The 17,639-nt window shown below is 40.3% G+C and overlaps 2 protein-coding genes and 1 long non-coding RNA gene across 11 annotated transcripts in view; 2 read left to right on the top strand and 1 right to left on the bottom strand.

Annotated features, from left to right (window-relative positions):
- The window catches only part of LOC116849306, a 233,948-nt gene extending 227,198 nt beyond the window's left edge, over positions 1-6,750 (top strand). For all 6 annotated transcript variants that reach the window (XM_032826310.1, XM_032826311.1, XM_032826308.1 and 3 more), the window contains 3 exons: positions 654-1,752; positions 2,735-3,208; positions 4,973-6,750. In XM_032826310.1, the coding sequence (XP_032682201.1) occupies positions 654-1,752; positions 2,735-3,208; positions 4,973-5,650 (2,251 nt within the window). In that variant the 3' untranslated portion in view covers positions 5,651-6,750. The remainder of the gene's footprint in view (positions 1-653; positions 1,753-2,734; positions 3,209-4,972) is intronic.
- Positions 6,751-8,956: 2,206 nt separating this feature from the next.
- Positions 8,957-17,639, top strand: part of LOC116849310 (mediator of RNA polymerase II transcription subunit 14) — an 11,181-nt gene continuing 2,498 nt past the window's right edge. Inside the window, exons 1-22 of one of the 4 annotated variants that reach the window (XM_032826335.1) lie at positions 8,957-9,134; positions 9,522-9,720; positions 9,827-9,959; positions 10,041-10,214; positions 10,286-10,411; positions 10,493-10,672; positions 10,752-10,945; positions 11,049-11,166; positions 11,244-11,385; positions 11,465-11,669; positions 11,757-11,916; positions 12,158-12,365; positions 13,190-13,398; positions 13,491-13,737; positions 13,826-13,969; positions 14,055-14,198; positions 14,305-14,477; positions 14,569-14,763; positions 14,922-15,179; positions 15,252-15,498; positions 15,572-15,942; positions 16,415-16,563. In XM_032826335.1, coding sequence (XP_032682226.1) covers positions 9,572-9,720; positions 9,827-9,959; positions 10,041-10,214; positions 10,286-10,411; positions 10,493-10,672; positions 10,752-10,945; positions 11,049-11,166; positions 11,244-11,385; positions 11,465-11,669; positions 11,757-11,916; positions 12,158-12,365; positions 13,190-13,398; positions 13,491-13,737; positions 13,826-13,969; positions 14,055-14,198; positions 14,305-14,477; positions 14,569-14,763; positions 14,922-15,179; positions 15,252-15,498; positions 15,572-15,942; positions 16,415-16,459 — 3,822 coding nt within the window. In that variant the 5' untranslated portion in view covers positions 8,957-9,134; positions 9,522-9,571 and the 3' untranslated portion in view covers positions 16,460-16,563. Of the gene's footprint in view, positions 9,135-9,521; positions 9,721-9,826; positions 9,960-10,040; positions 10,215-10,285; positions 10,412-10,492; positions 10,673-10,751; positions 10,946-11,048; positions 11,167-11,243; positions 11,386-11,464; positions 11,670-11,756; positions 11,917-12,157; positions 12,366-13,189; positions 13,399-13,490; positions 13,738-13,825; positions 13,970-14,054; positions 14,199-14,304; positions 14,478-14,568; positions 14,764-14,921; positions 15,180-15,251; positions 15,499-15,571; positions 15,943-16,414; positions 16,564-17,639 lie in introns of those variants that run through there. The other 3 variants (XM_032826334.1, XM_032826332.1, XM_032826333.1) reach the window with 3 other exon arrangements.
- LOC116849312 lies at positions 14,016-15,706 on the bottom strand. The gene is made up of 2 exons (XR_004379110.1): positions 15,562-15,706; positions 14,016-15,483 (listed from the first exon to the last, which is right to left on the bottom strand). It is a non-coding gene; the product is annotated as an uncharacterized LOC116849312 (long non-coding RNA).

The raw sequence follows: 17,639 nt of genomic DNA, 5'->3' as shown, positions 1-17,639 counted from the left end.
TCTCTCTCTCTCTCTCTCTCTCTCTCTCTCTCTCTCTCTCTCTCTCTCTCTCTCTCTCTTGCTTTTTCTTTCCTTAAATATTCTTACAACGTAACCCGTAATCGATCCACTCTTTACGCTAGAACGTATCGAGCAGCATGTTGAGTATTGTGAAATAGTCGTCTAGCAACAAAAGAAAGAAAGAAAGAAACACGTTCGTTTCTGCCTACATAATTCGCGAATTGAAAAAAATCACGCACACTTGCGCGATACTTGTCGACATATCCGTACACAGATTGATCAAAACGCGATTAAACGATGTTAGCAGATAATACACCACGAGCTAACTGGTTTTATCGATCCGCCTTTGTCTCGCTCAGAGTACGTGTCTCGCACATTAAAGGCAAGACGTCGGTGATCGTTCAAAGTCCAAAGGAGCTTGCCCTGGTCCTCTTATTTGCATTAATGAAATTTTCCACTCAAATCGGCCTCTTTTTACATGAGGTTTTTCGCGTCGCGAAGCGACGATATGCAACGTCAGTCACAGGCGTTAGCATGTTCCTCGACGTCGGTCCTGTGTTTTATGGTCGATCGTAGATGCTACTACGTGATAGCTCACACATAGTGGCGAATATCTTGAAAAAAAAACAAAAAAGCAGAAAAATAACTTTCAGACGCACAGCTGACGTTCGCTCGGTGGGTTACTCCGAGCTGTTCAGTCTCTCTCGGGAAGACGTGCTGGCCGCGATGAAGGACTACCCAGAGGCGCAGGAGATCCTGCAGAACCTCGGCCGGAAGCGGCTGATGGAAGCGCAGAGGGTGGCGCGGGCGTCACGTCGGCCGACGTCTCCTGGCCACGACTCCTCCGACAACAGCACCGGCAAGCGGATCGTCGACAAGCTGAAGAGCGACGTGAAGGGCCTGAAGAACGTGCTGAGGAAGAGCCGGCGCAACACCAGACCCGAGGAGAGCCTGGAACTTCAACCGTTGGCGCCGAAAATGCCGGCGCTGAAGAGGCAGCAGAAGATCGACGACGGCCAAGATCTGTGCCTACCGAACAGCCAAGAGCCACCGGTGTCGCCGTTGGGCGCCGGCCTGCCCTTGCTGTCCAGGCTCAGGCTGCTGAAGGAGAAGGAGGAAAGAGAGGAGCGACGCAACCTGATGGACACGTTGAGCCATGCGGCAGAGCCACACCCGCCGCCACCCACGGAGGCCTTGAACCCCACAAACCCGAATCTACCGTTCCTACAGAGGATACTCCTGCTGAAGGCGAAGAATGAGCAAGAGGCCCAAGTGGAGAAGGAGGTGCCCACTAAGGAACCCTTGCTGCCTAAGAACACCATCCCCGAGGAGACCTCGCAGATGGAAGAGGAGCAGTCCTCGTCGGGTAGTCAGGCCATCGCGACCATCACCTCGGAGGTTGAGACGCGAGCGCCCGTGGTGAACGCCAAGAAGCCTTGGGCCATGCTGAAGAATGCGTCGTTGACCAAGGACAACTCACCGCAGAAGAGCCCGCCGACCAAGAAGCTGCAGCAGACCAAGATGTACGCCTCCGTGGACGACCTGTCGCCGGAGTACTGCGGCCTGCCGTTCGTCAAGAAGCTCAAGATCCTCAACGAGAGGCAGAAGTTGGCCGAGCTGGAGAAGGCGGTGAGGAGCTCGTCCCTCGACTGCGGCGAGAACGCTGAGCCGGAGTTCGACGGCAACCTCACAAGGAGCCATTCGGAAGCCTGCGCCATCGAGTATGCCAGGAAACTGGCCAAGCTCAATCAAGTAAGCGGATCACGCGCACACTCGTGAATATCCTTCTATTACGCGACGATATAGCATCGTCACAGATCGGAATCAAATATTATTCGAGATTATCTGCGAAGTTCTCGTAGCGGTAACATCACAGTTGGGAAAGTTACTTTGAGAAAATAACTCGATATTGTGTTACTCGTCACTCATTAAAAAAGGATTGACAATCAATAAGAAATTTTTTGTCTACTAAGAGCCACGCAGCTTGACGGTTGGGATTAATTAATTATTTATTTATTAATAACGTTAGAAAAGATAATGTCGACGAAGTATTGCACGTGCCGAGACATTTCCTCAGTCTTAACGTGCGTGGAGCCTTTTTGCTTCTTTCTGCGTGATTCCTGTTGGTCAAAAAGCTTTTTATTTATTGTATGTATGTCACAAAATATAACATAAATTCTAAAAAAGTAACTCGTTATTTACTCCAGAAATAACAAATCGTTGCAATTTCTGTTAATTTCGTATCGAGGTTCAAAGATCTTTCTTCAGAAGAAATTTACTTCTGTTCACTTCACATATTTTAAATGTGGAAAGTAACGCTAAAAGTAACAATTACATTTGTTATCCTAAATATATAATTGTGTTATCTTCAAATGTCTTTACTATTATTAGTGCAAAAAACAAATTATCAAGTCATTGCTGAAACGGATAACTTATAATGGCGTGATACGTTACTTCCTAGTCCTAAATAATTTGCACTAATATAGAGACAATGAATTACACAGTGTCAAGCAACAGACCTCAATCCCACTACATTTACCCATTAATCATGCGCGCGTCAGCAACGGAAGCGCCTAGCTCGGTCGTAACGGAACAGCTGAGGAGCTTAAAAGCGCTTAACAGTAGATCAAGGTCTCATTAGCAGCTCACGTATTTATACTCGCGAGATCTCCAAGGAGAAGACGCGCAAAGTTCGTGCGTAACGACCGCTCAATTGCCCGGGGCATTCACGCAGGATCGGCAAGCAACCGCGACGGTGTCGTCGGTGGAGCAGCTGTCGCCGGAGAACGAGACGCTGGAGAGGCGGAACCTAAAGAGCATCCTGAAGAAGCTGTCGGCCAGCAGCAGAACTGGCAGCTCCGAGACTTCGGCTACCAGCACGCCGGATCGCGAGGCTGCCACTGCCGAGCTGAAGAGGCTTATGAGAGCGCCGACGATCGAGGGCTACGCCGCGCGGCACTCCAAGCTGTCCAAGAGCGTAACCTTCAACAAGTACACGCTGCAGAGCCCGCCGTCCGAGCAAGTCATCCCGCAACCCAACTACCCGCTGTCCGAGCTCCAGGATCAGCCGCCACTGCCGCCGCCCAATAAACTCAGTTTCCGTCCTGTGGGCAGTGTCGGCGTCCTGCAAATGGTGTCACGGCCGAGGGAGGAGGAGTGCCTGGGCGATCTGCTCTCTGGAATCAGCGAGGTCATTAAGGCGGGCCTGGTGAGTGCCATGCGACGCGACTGCACGCGCCCCGCAGATACCCACCCCATCATCCCCCTCGGTCATCCCTTTGTCTCCGTTTTCAATGGACCAGCTTTGTGACCGTTTGCGCGCACGCTGTCACTGCGCGCTCTCGTCCAAGGAGTGCTTTATTATGCACTACTGGACCACTCGCCCTCGTCGAAGGGTGAGAGAGGCACGACGAGCGCGACTACAGTCCGACAGCGTCCGCGAAATATTTATTTCGACGGTGCAAGAAATTATTGCATCATCAAGGGGGGAAAGCAGCACGCAGTGTGTATAAGTGTCATAAGTGTCTAGCCATTTCTTAGACTTTATACAGAGTATTCGGTAACTCACAAAGGTGTACAGGTAGATACGAACAACCACATAAAATTTTGAGTTATTAGTCAAAGTACAGTTATATGTAATAATGCATCAATTTTCTTTAATTAATAACTAAACATCTACATAATTATTTGAAAAATGGTACAAGACATTTTTGTTCACTTTGGCCTAATATACAAACATGCAACGGTAAACGTTGCCATCACAGCTCATCTACCATATGGCGCATGATCATTCACGAATCTTCTTAATTTAATGATCTAAATTTTTACGTGGTTGTTCGTAAAATTGTAAAGAAATTTTTTGTTCAGTTTGATCTAATCTGTCTGTACACTGCGGCTTCTCCGTGAATTATCGGACCTTTTATATGCACATAGTTGAAAATTCTGATTACAAGCAATCCTATTGTACGCGGGATGTATGATTTGTTAAACTTATAGTACTGATTTCAGGATTGCCACGTCCTTCGTGGATTTATTTCTGACGTTTCAGAAACGTCTTCGAAATCATCAGTTTACTTCTTCAGGGAGAAGAAAGATTTCAGTCTCTTTTTTCTCTGAAAAAGTGAACTTCTAAATCGAGAATATATGATTTCCAATCTCGTACTTGTATGTGTAAGTATCCATTTTGATATTTTAAATTTTCGTGATAAAATATTTGATCTGGCTTCCGAGTTGAGGTCTTATCCTTCATAAATTTCTTTCCAATGTTTCGTGAACATTCATCAGGAGTTACTTCTTCAAAGAGGAAAACGACTTGAAACTTTAGTCTGCCCCTCTCTCTGAAGAAGTGAACTTCCTGAAGAAATTAACCCTGAAGAACGCTTACGAAACTTTGGGAACAAATCTTTGAAGGACACAAGCTCGAAAGCCAAATGAAGTGTTTTATCACATTACGAAAGTCTAAAATATCAGAATAAATACTCACGCACATAAGCATAAGGTCGACAATTATATATCCTCGATTGAAGGAATGACCAGACGTTTCTGATTCTTTGTGCGCGAATAAATATACGACACTGCGACTTGCGACTGTCGTACTTTTGGTGAAGAGTGATATGCGATAAACGTCGAATACTACGACGTAATATCAATCACACTAATTTCTCACGAAGTCAATATGTAACAACGGCTGTAATAAGGTGTCAAATTTGAAGCTCATTATTAATCGATAAAGCGGAAGAGAGAGGGAGGAGACCATTACTCATCTCGCGATTTAGGACCGGGGCGAATTAAAATCCGTCAACGCTCGTACACGTACCCCGAAACTCGTGACGCGGGTACACATCACACGCCAGGTGTACGCCCGTCAAGGCTATCAATTATCCCGACCATAACCCCGCCGTAGGATTCTCATTACCAAACGACGCACAGGCGTACGCGACTGTACCCGATTAATCACGCCTTGACATTGCAGGAGAATATGCAGATTAAGTTCGAGCGACAGTTCACGTCTCTGGAGCTGGAGGTTCGCAAGCGCGACGAGATAATATCGCAACTGCAGTCGCGGATCCAGGAGCTGGAGCGGCGGGAGTCGCGCGACGGCGACGACTCCGGCGGCGACAGCACCGAGCACGACGCCTCGCTGGAGGAGGACCTGGACGACGATCGCGAGGACCATCCGTTCATGCGGGACAGCTCGGTGGACACCGTCCTGACCACACGATCGCACGACCGCCGTTCGTCCTCGTCGCTGGGCTCGAGCTCGCGTAGCAGAAGGTCCTGGGAGGAGCACTCGGAGAGAGAGACCTTGGAGCTTCAGGAGCTGCCGAACTCGATAGTGCCGCAGCGACTGTCGTCGCGGGAGGACGTGGCGATCGACCTGGAGTCGAACAGCGACAGCAGGTCGGACGAGGAGTTCGACGTTCGCCGACGTCGCAAGGGCGACAGCGACGAGGGCGACGAGGAAGACGAGGAGGAGGAGGAGGAGGAGGAGGAGGAAGAGGAGGAGGAGAACGAAGACGACGATGACGACGTGGACGACGACAAGATCGTGCGGCAAGACGGCTACAACAATTGGGAAGTCGCCCTGTTGGCGAAGCAGCTCGAGGCGAGGAGAAGGAGCAGCGACAACGCCGGTAGCCCGGGTTCCTAGCGCATTAACGAGATTCTAGAAATACTGTGTTACCTCACGAACACGATACGCTCCGACGGTTGGTGCAACCCGCTGGCTGGGCACGGTAGTGCAGCTTTTTGCGAACACGATCATCGCCCGTCATCGTATTCGCAGTTAGACTTCGATAGTATGACTAGCCGTAGCGAGACTATGATGTAGTCTGGTCGCAGGGTATGCCAGGTAGCGAGCGGACGCGCGGCCGTTGATATCGGATACTCCTTTTCGGTATCTCAACGTTAAAAACGGAATTTCGCGAGTTTTTACAGTATAACGCGTTACAGAGAGAATCTTTCACTATACTACTACTATTACTGCTACTTCGACTTCTATTATTATTACTACTACTACTGTTATTACTAATACTATTACTACTACTACTACTACTTACTGATACTACTACCGTCGCGCATTGTTGTTTTCCGTCGAGTGTCATTTCGTTTAAATATACGTTTCTCTTCTTCTGTTGCTCCTTTTTCTGTAACTCGTTTTCGTATCCCGTAGCAACGTTGCCGCAGAGACATTACGGAGAGATGTGTACTTTTGTATATTTTGTACATTTTCGATCACTCTCCTCCGCCCCTGTTTATCTTTATTCACACGTTCACTCGTTTGTTTTGTATTATTCATAGGTATTCTGATACCGTGATGGTGACCAGCTCGAATCGCAACTTCGTTTCTTGCAAATACACATTTGTTGAATTGTAAATAATTCACAGGTGCCTGAGGAAATATTATACTTGAAGTATGCAGAATTTATATATAAACATCCTAATTGAACGTACAAGATACCTCAGAATAGACGCGTACCAACAGCAAGGTTGCAATCTAGAGGGAGTTCCTTAATTACCAATTGAAAACTTTCTGGGACGGAAATTGAAACCTGAGCTACAATGTCAACGATAATATCCAAACACCATTGCATTCTATGCTGTCGACTTACCGGAAGTACCTCGACCGTTTTGTTGGCAACGTGTGTGTACAAGATATCTTCTCTCAAATGTAAAATCAAGACTAAATTTCTTCGAGAATACAATCATGCTACTGGTATACATACATATATATATATATATATATATATATATATATATACATATACAGGGTGTCCCAGAACAATTTTCGAAGCTCTCGTGGAGACAGGACGGATTGAGATGAACAAAAAAGTGCCATACCGTTTTGTGATAATTATCGAGGTATTAATGAAATAAAATGTTAATTAATTAAGGAATATTGCGAATATCGCAAAATAATATAGGACTATTATGTTCACCTTAATTCTTTCTATGATTTCACAAGAGCTTTGAAAGTTTTTCTGGGACATTTTGTATATATACATATATATATCTTATATTCGTTCCAGTATTATTTTAATTAATGTCAAATTCTTTGCGATTTTTTTTACACCGATTGCTACACGCCCGCTGCTGTTATATGAACACACAGTCTAGTTCTCAATTGCGTAAATAAAACAAGAAAGAATATATTCGGAAAAGATGAGAATACATTCGATAATTTCGCTCGATGGCTAATTTGTATTAATTTCGAACACGTCTAGAAACTCCTGGCGTTAAAGTCGCGTTGAATTGTGAGAAGCGATACATGACAAAATTTTGCAGTGTATACAGAGATAAATTAATATTTCTCGCGCGCCATCACTTGCATTCGGAGAAACTTCTGCTTCTGAGATGTATCGAGAAAATGTCCCTCTTCTATTTTGCCTCCCTTAAATTAATTAACTTCGCCGCTAGGATGTTAATTCAATGTGATTTTAACTTCTCTTTAATTGTAAGCTTATTTTGGATTTTAATTCGGTCTCATTAGAAATAGAAGAGACAAATGTAGGCTAAATTGTATTTATAGCAATGAGGAACAATCAAAATGTGAAAGTGCTTCGATACGTTTCAATAATTTATTCTGTCGGGTACGAGTGAGATATGCGAGAAAACTAATTTGACTCGATATATAATGCAAGGAACAAATTCGTACAACTTCTTGTTACTTTGCGTCGTAAGAAAGTACAATGGCGAATCAGGAGCCTTAATTTGCTCTTCGAGTGTCCCCCTCCCCTCACTACCCGAATATTCATTGAATCATATTCTTAAAAAGCTGCACCACGAATGAACGGAGATATTAGTCGGTTGTATGAAGCGTGGACGAATAAATAATTTTAGAAAAGAAGCAAAGAGAGAAAGAGAGAGATAAACAGAGAGATAAATATATAAATTTGAAGCGACAAAACTTAATGAGAATATATTACGTATACTGACCAGACCAAGCTCAATATTTCTAGAGTCTTTACAAGATACGTCTATTAAGCGACAAATGACTATTAAGGTAAGGAAAGAGAGAACTATTAAGATCTTGTACATATTATATAGCCTATAATTTATTTATCTATGAGTGAAAGAGGAAGAGCGAGTGTAAGAGCGTATAAGATTACGGTGAAAAAGAAGTAGGAGATACGAGTATAAAAGTTAGCGCAAGAATGAAATTCACTGAATTACAAGAAAGAGCATTTTAGACGCTGATATGTACCTACTATGCGGACGAAAGGAATATACAATAAAGCAAATGTTTTCAAACGTTGCGACTCTTCTATCATCCTTTGCCAAGTATTCTCACATCATAATCTTAATTGCTACTTTATAATTAGTTTACCAAAATTCTTATGATATATGCAAAACGTGTATATAGCGCACAGCATCTAAAAAATATATATATCTTTATTTAAAATCTATAAAAATATATATACGAGAAAACATTCTTTAGATCTAAATTGAATAAAAATTCCAATTGTGAGCTTAGTACCAAATGTTTAATTTAGTTTTGACTAATAATTTAATTTAATTTATTCAATTATAACTAAATGTTTAGTTTCTTTTCCGATTTATGTAAGCAGACTCTAATCGACGATAATCGATATATAATTATCAAGTTATCGACGAAGTATAGTCATCGACTTTCGATCTTAAGTGAAGTTTTATCATTATCACTCTAGAGGGAGTAACATACATAGAGGGATATTTGTAGAACATTGACTTTACCATCAATACCAGATCAGTATCTAGTTTGCGTCTGAAATTAACTTGCTTGGGGAATAGAACTTATGGGAAAAATTAGAATTTTATTCGTTTCAATGTCAATTACAGACATATTACAAAAAAACTCTTGTGAGAAATATGTTTTTTCATCCATGTAGATTATCGATCGATTGCGAAATAAAGCGAATATGTAATTGGTCGTCAGAGTCACTAGATAGCAGTGCAATCTGCGTGCCTGGATTTTCACTCTATCCAATTTTCTCTATGCTAGATGTTGTGCAGATATTGCGGGATTTGACGGCGTCAAAAGAATGTTTTTTGATATCAGCTATTCACCTTCTGGTTCTGATGAAGTTGTTGAGCAAAAGTAAAATGTAAACTTAACTGTGGACCTTTAATTGGACAATATATACTTACAAATCAAAGTAAGTAAAATTATTTATATAAATTTACATACTTCCTCTGTAGCGTCCTTTACATATGTATATTTACATATGCATCATTATTAAGAATTATTACCCTTGTTATTTTTTCTTGTAATAATCTTTATAATTATATTATTTTTTATGAGATAAGTGTTAAATTATATACGGGATATTGCATAGTAAAATGTCAATTTTGTCAGCACATACTTGAGAAGTTATTCTAACCTAACCTAGGTTATATAAATTGTATATCAATTTGGCTTCCTCTTCGAGATTGACCAATAGTTTATATAATTTTATTGGTTGAAATAACTTTCTGAATATATTGGCGAAGTTTGGCAATTTCGTTATAGAATAGTCTATATGATATGACATGTGTGATTACAGGTATAGAAACATTAGGATTAAATATTAACATATTAAAACAAGATATCAAAATGGCACCTGTACCTTTAGAGGGTCATCAAACTCCTGTTACAAACAATATACCACAGGAAGGTAATCGTGGAGGGTCCATCTCCTTAGGCATGCTCATAGATTTTATTGTACAACGAACATATCATGAGCTCACTGTCCTTGCTGAATTGTAAGTACAAAATATAGCTGTAAAAATGCTCAACTATATCACTATCTCAACTATGTCAATATCTTACAATGTCATCTGTTTTTTACTTCTGCCTTGACTTATTTAGATTACCACGTAAAACTGATATGGAACGCAAAATTGAGATTTATAATTTTTCTGCTCGAACGAGGCAGTTATATGTCCGTTTATTGGCATTGGTAAAATGGGCAAACAGTGCATCTAAAGTAGATAAATCTGCGGTAAGACAAATTTCTGTATAACTCATAATCATATACATAGCTAAATTCTGCAATTTGACCATTTATTTTTCTTTATTTTAGCATATTATGGCGTTTCTGGATAAGCAGTCATTACTTTTTGTCGATACTGCGGATATGTTGGCAAGGATGGCTCGTGAAACTTTAGTGCATGCCAGGTTACCAAATTTTCATATTCCTGCAGCTGTGGAAGTACTTACTACTGGGACATATGGTAGATTACCAGCCTGCATTCGGGTAAGTATATTTACGAAAAAAAATACATGTATACATAACATTTGAGAAAATATATTTATATATGTGAGCAGGAAAGGATAGTGCCGCCAGATCCAATCACTCTTGCAGAAAAGAGAACCACATTGCAAAGATTGAATCAGGTTATTCAACATAGACTGGTCACTGGAAATTTGTTACCGCAGATGCGTAATTTAAAGGTAAATAAAATCAACTCAAGTCTATTAAATTATACTATGCAATTACTTGGTATTTCTTTCACACTTATTTTTAATATGTAGATCGAAGCAGGAAGAGTAACTTTTCTCGTTGAGCAAGAGTTTTCGGTGTCTCTTACTGTTATGGGCGATGGGCCTGCAGTCCCATGGAGGCTGCTAGAATTAGAAATTCTGGTTTCAGACAGAGAAACCGGTGATGGAAAGGCATTGGTACATCCATTGCAAACTCGATACGTACATCAGGTACTATTAATACATGGTATGACAATGTTAACAAGATACAAGTTGTATTTAACAAACGAAATTTCCTTCTGTGTGACAGGTTGTTCAATCGCGATTAGCTGAGAGCACTAACCCGTTATCAGAAGTATATCATATATTACATTTCTTCTGTCAGTCACTGCAATTGGAAGTTTTGTATTCTCAAACGTTAAGGTTAATTCGGGATAGATTGGACGATCATATACATGTAGATGATTATACAGCTGGTAAATGCCTCTCCATATCTTATTGGAGGTAATGTCAATGATAACATATGTATCGTGTTTAAAAAAATTAATCTAACAAAAGTCGTATGACACTTTTAAAATCTTTATATTCATGTCCGGGATTCTTCCAGAGAGTTAACTAGTAAGGATCCACGGTCAGAACTCGGATACAAATTAACTGTACAAGTAGACCAACATGATCCCGCAAGGCCTCTTGCAGTTGTACATATTCCGTCGTTGGGCAGTAAGGTAAAGTAACATACATTTAGTCTCTTTCGAATATAATAACATTAACATTGTACATTAAGAACGGAATTATGTTGCAGGAAAGTGAAATAGCACACAGAGCCATCAGGTCGGACCAATTGTCGATGGAGTGTTTACTCGTTCATACAATTTACATTCGAACACGTAGTCGTTTGACCGAATTAAAACAAGAGTTGCAGACGATGCTGAAAGACGTTGAATGTAGGCAAAGAATATCTTTTTACTTTTCCTCACACATTTGAGGTAAAACAAGCATGATATCGTTTGAATGATTGTTCAGGTACCTTGGCGGGATCTCCAGCGATTTTGTCAGTACCTATATTACAACCGTGCTTGCGTGCCGAGCTTCTGTTAGTTACAGTCGATACTCATACCGGTATGCTTCAGTGTCATGTTCCTCAGTACGACGCACCTCTTGTACCAGAGCTAACAACGGCTCTCAATGGAGATCATTCGCGTCTACCGACACTTATATCTGAATTAAGGTATGAATCTAACCGCAATAACCTTTGTGGATTTATACTCTCATATTCTCAAAGCGAATTCTCAATTGATGAATCCTTTTGCGACAGATTTTGGATAACACAGAGACGTTGCGAGAAGACATTGCAGCATTTACCGGCTACTGCCCACGAACGTTTGCCCATTTTGTATCATCCAGATCACCCTATGTCCAAAATTAGTAGACATCGGATGTTCGTGCAATTGCACAGGCATCCTACAGTTATACTGGTATGTGTGTATATACGCGTAATTGTAAATCGTTTACAGGATATAGGCCAAGTTCCACAATATCCGTTTAATTTTAACTATCGGTTAAGTCCCAATAGTGATTGGTTAATTCTGATTAACTCTGCTTAATATCAAATGCAATTGATCAAGTCCAATGGAATAACCAGCCAGTTTACTGGAGGTTATGGAACTGGGCCATAGTCCATAATGTAACGTACATTATAAGTATGCTTCATTCTAGATCGTCGCATTCAAAGAGAAAGAAAGTTCGCCGTGTGAGATAGAGTGCACCTTCTATCTCGCTGTGGTGAAACATAGTACTGTCGAAGATGATCTACATGATGATAATATAGAAACTGAAATACCAAAAATGTATTTAAAGGTCCAAAGCCTCATTGAGTTCGATACTTTCGTCATTACTCATGGTCCATTTACAAGTGTCGATAGCGGTAAGTACATGCACACACGTTTTCTATATATAATATTTTATCACATAGATAAGTATAAAAGATATATGTACATGCGCATTTATATGTAAAATTATATACGTACAAGTGAAAACTGTACAATATATAATGTCTAATAATATAGTCTTTTTATATAATTTATTTTTCGTTTTTCTTTTTTCTATCTCATTGTATAAACTTTTTTTACTTAAAAAACTTATGTATATTTGAATCAACAACTATATCAATAGCTGGCAATATTACATTATATATACAATATCAAGTCAAATTATTAATTTTTATGTATATGCATGTATTTATAAAGTTTAATTCATTCCTTATTATATATTATTATATTAGCATGAATATGCATGCAGGTAGGTAAATATACCAAGTATATGCTGTAACATGTTTTGGTTGTGATGCAATTTACAAATAATTTCTTGGACTTGCGACGTTTCTTTACTAACAATTTTCAACAATTTTTTAATTTTTGTTAATGATAATATTTGTCTACATTGTATAAACAAATGCCAATCAGCCGCTCTCATACTAACCATGGTGTCGTCTTAATGTTGGTAGAGATTGTGTACAGTGTTATTGTTATGTTGTTATCATACATACATATAATCTAGCTTGTGCCACAGAAATGTTAATACTAATTTTTATATTAATACCTACTAAAATCTGATTGCTGGTTACAAGTATGTTATAGTATCGAGTGTGTAAACAGAGAGAGATTAATAATTAACATCTGGCAACATTCGGTGTGGTATTGGCATACTGTTTTGCTACCTTTTAGGGGGATTAATGGGTGGATTTTTTAGGGAATAATGATCAAGATGGGGGGTGCATTACAGAAGTGGTGGAGACGACGAGCAACAAACGTAGAAGCACTGGGGTCGGGGGCAGGACAGACGCGGCGGGGACCTCGCAGGGCAGGAGACCAAAGCATCCGGCTTATTTCATTCCGGAATTGGCGCATGTTGTCGCTCTATGTGACGAGCGAATACCGTTCGTAACATTGGCTCAAGAGGTGAGATCTCGATCTCTCGTAGATTTCTCAAGTGGTACGGTAATCAAGTCCTCTTGTATGATCCGCTTTCATCCGACATTAATCATGTGCAGCTAAGTAAGCGGGAGATAGCTCATCAAGGTCTGCAGATTGAGGCGAATGCCACGGCATTAGTACTCAGACTTGTTCAATTACCTGCCCCATCGCCGAGTATCGCTACGAGCAGCGCTTGGTATGCTCTTCTGAAAAGGCTTCTCAGTGTTTCGATCCGAGTTCAAGGCAAAGGCATGGCGAAAACTTGGACTGCAGAATTCGTATTTTACGGTAGTCCCCTTTCCAGTAGTCATCCCAAGGAACAAGGTAGCGGTACTGATTCTATGTAAAATATTGTATCACATATCTTTCTCTCGTTACGATACGCTAATCATTGGGTGCGCGGACTTTACAGGCTTGCGAAGACCAATCTATTTTCAATACGAAATGGGAGCAGCCGATACCGTCTCTCGTACTGTCGATGCCTTATTAAATGATTGGGCACAAATCGTGCATTTGTATACAATTGTTCATGATTTAGCTGAATATTTTAAGATGGGTAAGTTAAGGATCATGCGGAAAATATGTGACGCCACGTATCTTAATTTCGTTGTCTCATTCAATGATTTTGTTTTTTATTCCAGAGAAGTACAATTTACGTAACATGGTTAGTATTAAATCATATAATTATAGCAAATTGGTTCTCGCGTACGGCCCAAATCATGGTGCGGCTGTGACTGTGCAATGGAGTATAGCCGAAAAAGCCTTTAAGCTTATATTTGGAAAGAGTGAGTTTTCACGTTAACTCTGGATTAAAAAAAATTAATCCAGAGTTTTCGGTCAATAGAGGCGCGTAATGATGGAGAGCTCGCTTATAACCCATGTAACTTATAGGTCCAACAAATACAATATCTAACGCGCATTCTTTAATGAAGGAGCAATTAGAGGCCCATTTAAACAGGCACATGAATTTGGCACAACTTATTCATATATTTCATGAGACGCTCCAACCACTTACGTCGATTAGTAAATTGTCAACAATTCCTCAATTATGCGTGCATAACACTGTAAGGACATGTACATTTATACATACTTGTATACGTACGCCCTTCTTAAAATCAGATTACGCCATCATCTTCGTAACGTATTTTTTTCCAGAGACCACAAGTGCCAGTACAAACTTTCACTATAATGCCACAGAGTGTGACTTTAGTAAGAATAGCGTACCAAGGAATGTATTGTTTGGAGTTACGTTTGCGAGGCGGAGGTTTAGTAAGCTTACGCGATGGAGCTTACAGCCGTTTTGATCGCAGTAACGTTGTCGAGGAGTTTACACCCACGCAAGGTCTAAAGGTAATAATATATATTAATACACATATATAGTACTATATAGTATCAAAAAATAATGTTATATGTAATATTTGTACAGAGTATATATATTTTTTTATATTTTAGAATATTCTGAATATGAATACAAACTCGTTAATCATATTTCGATATTTGCATTATAGGGCTTTTTGTCCAAGTATGTCGATGAAAGTGCAGTGTTCAGGCGGAGATCTCAATCGGAAGATGACAATCCACCGTCGCCCGTCACTATGGACAGTGATGGTGCAGGAGGTAACGTGGGCTTTCTCGGTCACCACAGAGGCGGACCGCAGTCACCCGCGCAACAACGCGAAGGCTTGAGGTTTCATCCGCCACTCACACCGCCTTCCGGTAGTAATCCTCACACACCGGCCAGTCCTCATACCGCAAATATATCCCAGGTGAAATGTTCAGCTAAGATCAAACGTAATGATACGTCGATTATTCGTTACTAACTTCTCTTATTATTTTAGGCCAGTCAGCATCAAAGTTTCGGAAGTAGTCCCGCAACTTCGTTCAACTTAGCATCACCACCGTCACTACCGCCGAATACTCCTAACATGCTACCGCATCCATCTCCTGGATCAGGTCTCGTCGCCAATAGTCCTTTGAATCCGATGCACGTCCCTAGTCCCGCTGGTCTCATGCCAACGTCATCACCAGGGCCTTGCAGTAACGTTCAAGTAGGGCATTCGCCTGCTAGCTCTTTCATGCAAACAGGTGAGGACAACACCATAATTTTCATGTTATCGTGAAAATTCAATTATCAAAATATCAAAATACCGATTATCAGGTCATATCGACGGCAGTCCTTTTCCGTCCTCTCAAAGCATGGCTTCGCCAGCTGCTTCCAATTGGCCTGGATCACCGAGCGTACCGAGGCCTTCTCCCGCGAGACCCGGACAGAGCCCGAGCCATGCGGCGTTACACAGCCCGCAAGCTGCGGATCACAAGACCGGTAGTCACATATCCAGAGTATTACCGCCACGGTCTTGGGCGGGCGCTGTACCGACGCTTATCACGCACGAGGCGCTGGATGTACTTTGTACTGCTTCACCTCATCCCTCTGGCCTACCAGGCCCAGACATGTGTCCGCTGGAGAGATTTTTGGGCTGCGTCTACATGCGAAGGCAACTGCAACGGTTTATCCAGACGGAGGAATGCGTAAGAAAACCTGCAGTATACGTTGTAACATGATTTATTATAATACATAACACTTTTGATATTTTGACAAAAAAAAGTAAGCTACAAAACGTATGCAATCTGAAAAAAACAGCGAAATCATACACACACAAACACGCATACATAAGTTTTTTTTGCATGTTTCCAAGCATATTTCTATTGAGCTTGTTTAATCCTTTAAGTATCACTGGTACCAATAGGGACCACTTAGGATTGGGCAGTTGAAACCTTATAAATGTGTTATTTAGAGTGTTTTTGACAACATTTCATTTAAAAAAAAATTACTAGAATGTTCCATGAATTGTGCGCCTTAAAGGATTAATCAAATAACATACTTTCATTCACTACACTATGTATAGTCACTGCATGATTATATTATTCTATTAGTTTTATTAATTTTAATAATAAAATTATGCATAATATCCTCAATGCTTGATTTTCTTTTGTTTTTTAGCCATCTTTTAAGGAGATGCCGGATATGAAACCTTTATCGACATAACATTGACTTTTTTCTGCAAAGTCTTGTTGCATGCAGAGAATTACAAACGCTTTTATACAACAAAAATACATGCACAAACATACATGCTTTTATACACAAAAATAAATTGGAGCATTGCTCAATATGTAACGAAAACGAAAAAAATATGTTTAAATTTAAATTTTGAAATGTCAATGCAATATTTGTTTAATACAAACATTTTGCAGGTTGTATATACCGAAACTATGGATGCTCTAATCAGAAAAATTTCAAAGATCACTACTACTTTCAAGTGCGAATGTAGCACAGCAGATTGTGCATTAGTCTATGAAACTAAAGATCCCGGGTTCTTGATACCCGATAGAACCGAAAATTTTCCTACGTTCGCACTCCTCTCGAAAGATATAGCAAAAACCTCCGAGAGTATAGGATAAGGAAATATTTAGGATAAAGTGAATATAGAAAGAATAATAGGAGAAAAGAATAAGGAAAGATTATAAAGGAAATTGGTCAAAGGACCCTTCTTGGCTATATAAAAGCTGAAGTAATAAAGTTTTTTTTTTTTTATTTTGTTTTATTATACTTTCAGAATTTAGTTTCGATACTAAAAAAGATATGAGAAATTTGCAGAAAAGTTTATGATTAAATGCCGCTAAGTTTTCCGACAAGTATAATAAAGTAGAGCGAAAAATTTGTTCATATTTTTCGAGATGGCATCATACTTTTATCGCACTTTTCACAACATCGGAATATTTGAAGTATACACACACACACACACACACACACACACTCCGAATATTCCGATTTGTGAAAAGTGCGATAAAAATAACGTGCCATCTCGAAAAATATGAACAAATTTTTCGCTCTACTTTATCATACTTGTTAGAAAACTTAACGGCATTTGATCATAAACTTTTCTGCAAACTTCTCGTACCTTTTTTGGCATCGAAACTAAATTCTGAAAGTGTAATATATAAAACAAAATAAAAAAAAAACTTTATTACTTCAGCTTTTACATAGCCAAGAAGGATCCTTTGACCAATTTCCTTTATAATCTTTCCTTATTCTTTTCTCCTATTATTCTTTCTATATTCACTTTATCCTAAATATTTCCTTATCCTATACTCTTGGAGGTTTTTACTATACCTTCCGAGAGGAATGCGAACGTAGGAAAATTTTCGTGTGTGTGTGTGTGTATGTG

The sequence above is a fragment of the Odontomachus brunneus genome, unplaced genomic scaffold (assembly GCF_010583005.1).
Source record: "Odontomachus brunneus isolate Ranch 3 - 2012 unplaced genomic scaffold, Obru_v1 Obru_scaffold_110, whole genome shotgun sequence".
Lineage (NCBI taxonomy): Eukaryota > Metazoa > Arthropoda > Insecta > Hymenoptera > Formicidae > Odontomachus > Odontomachus brunneus.
The sequence above is the reverse complement of the archived record's forward strand: the minus strand, read 5'-3'. Positions and strand labels throughout refer to the sequence as shown.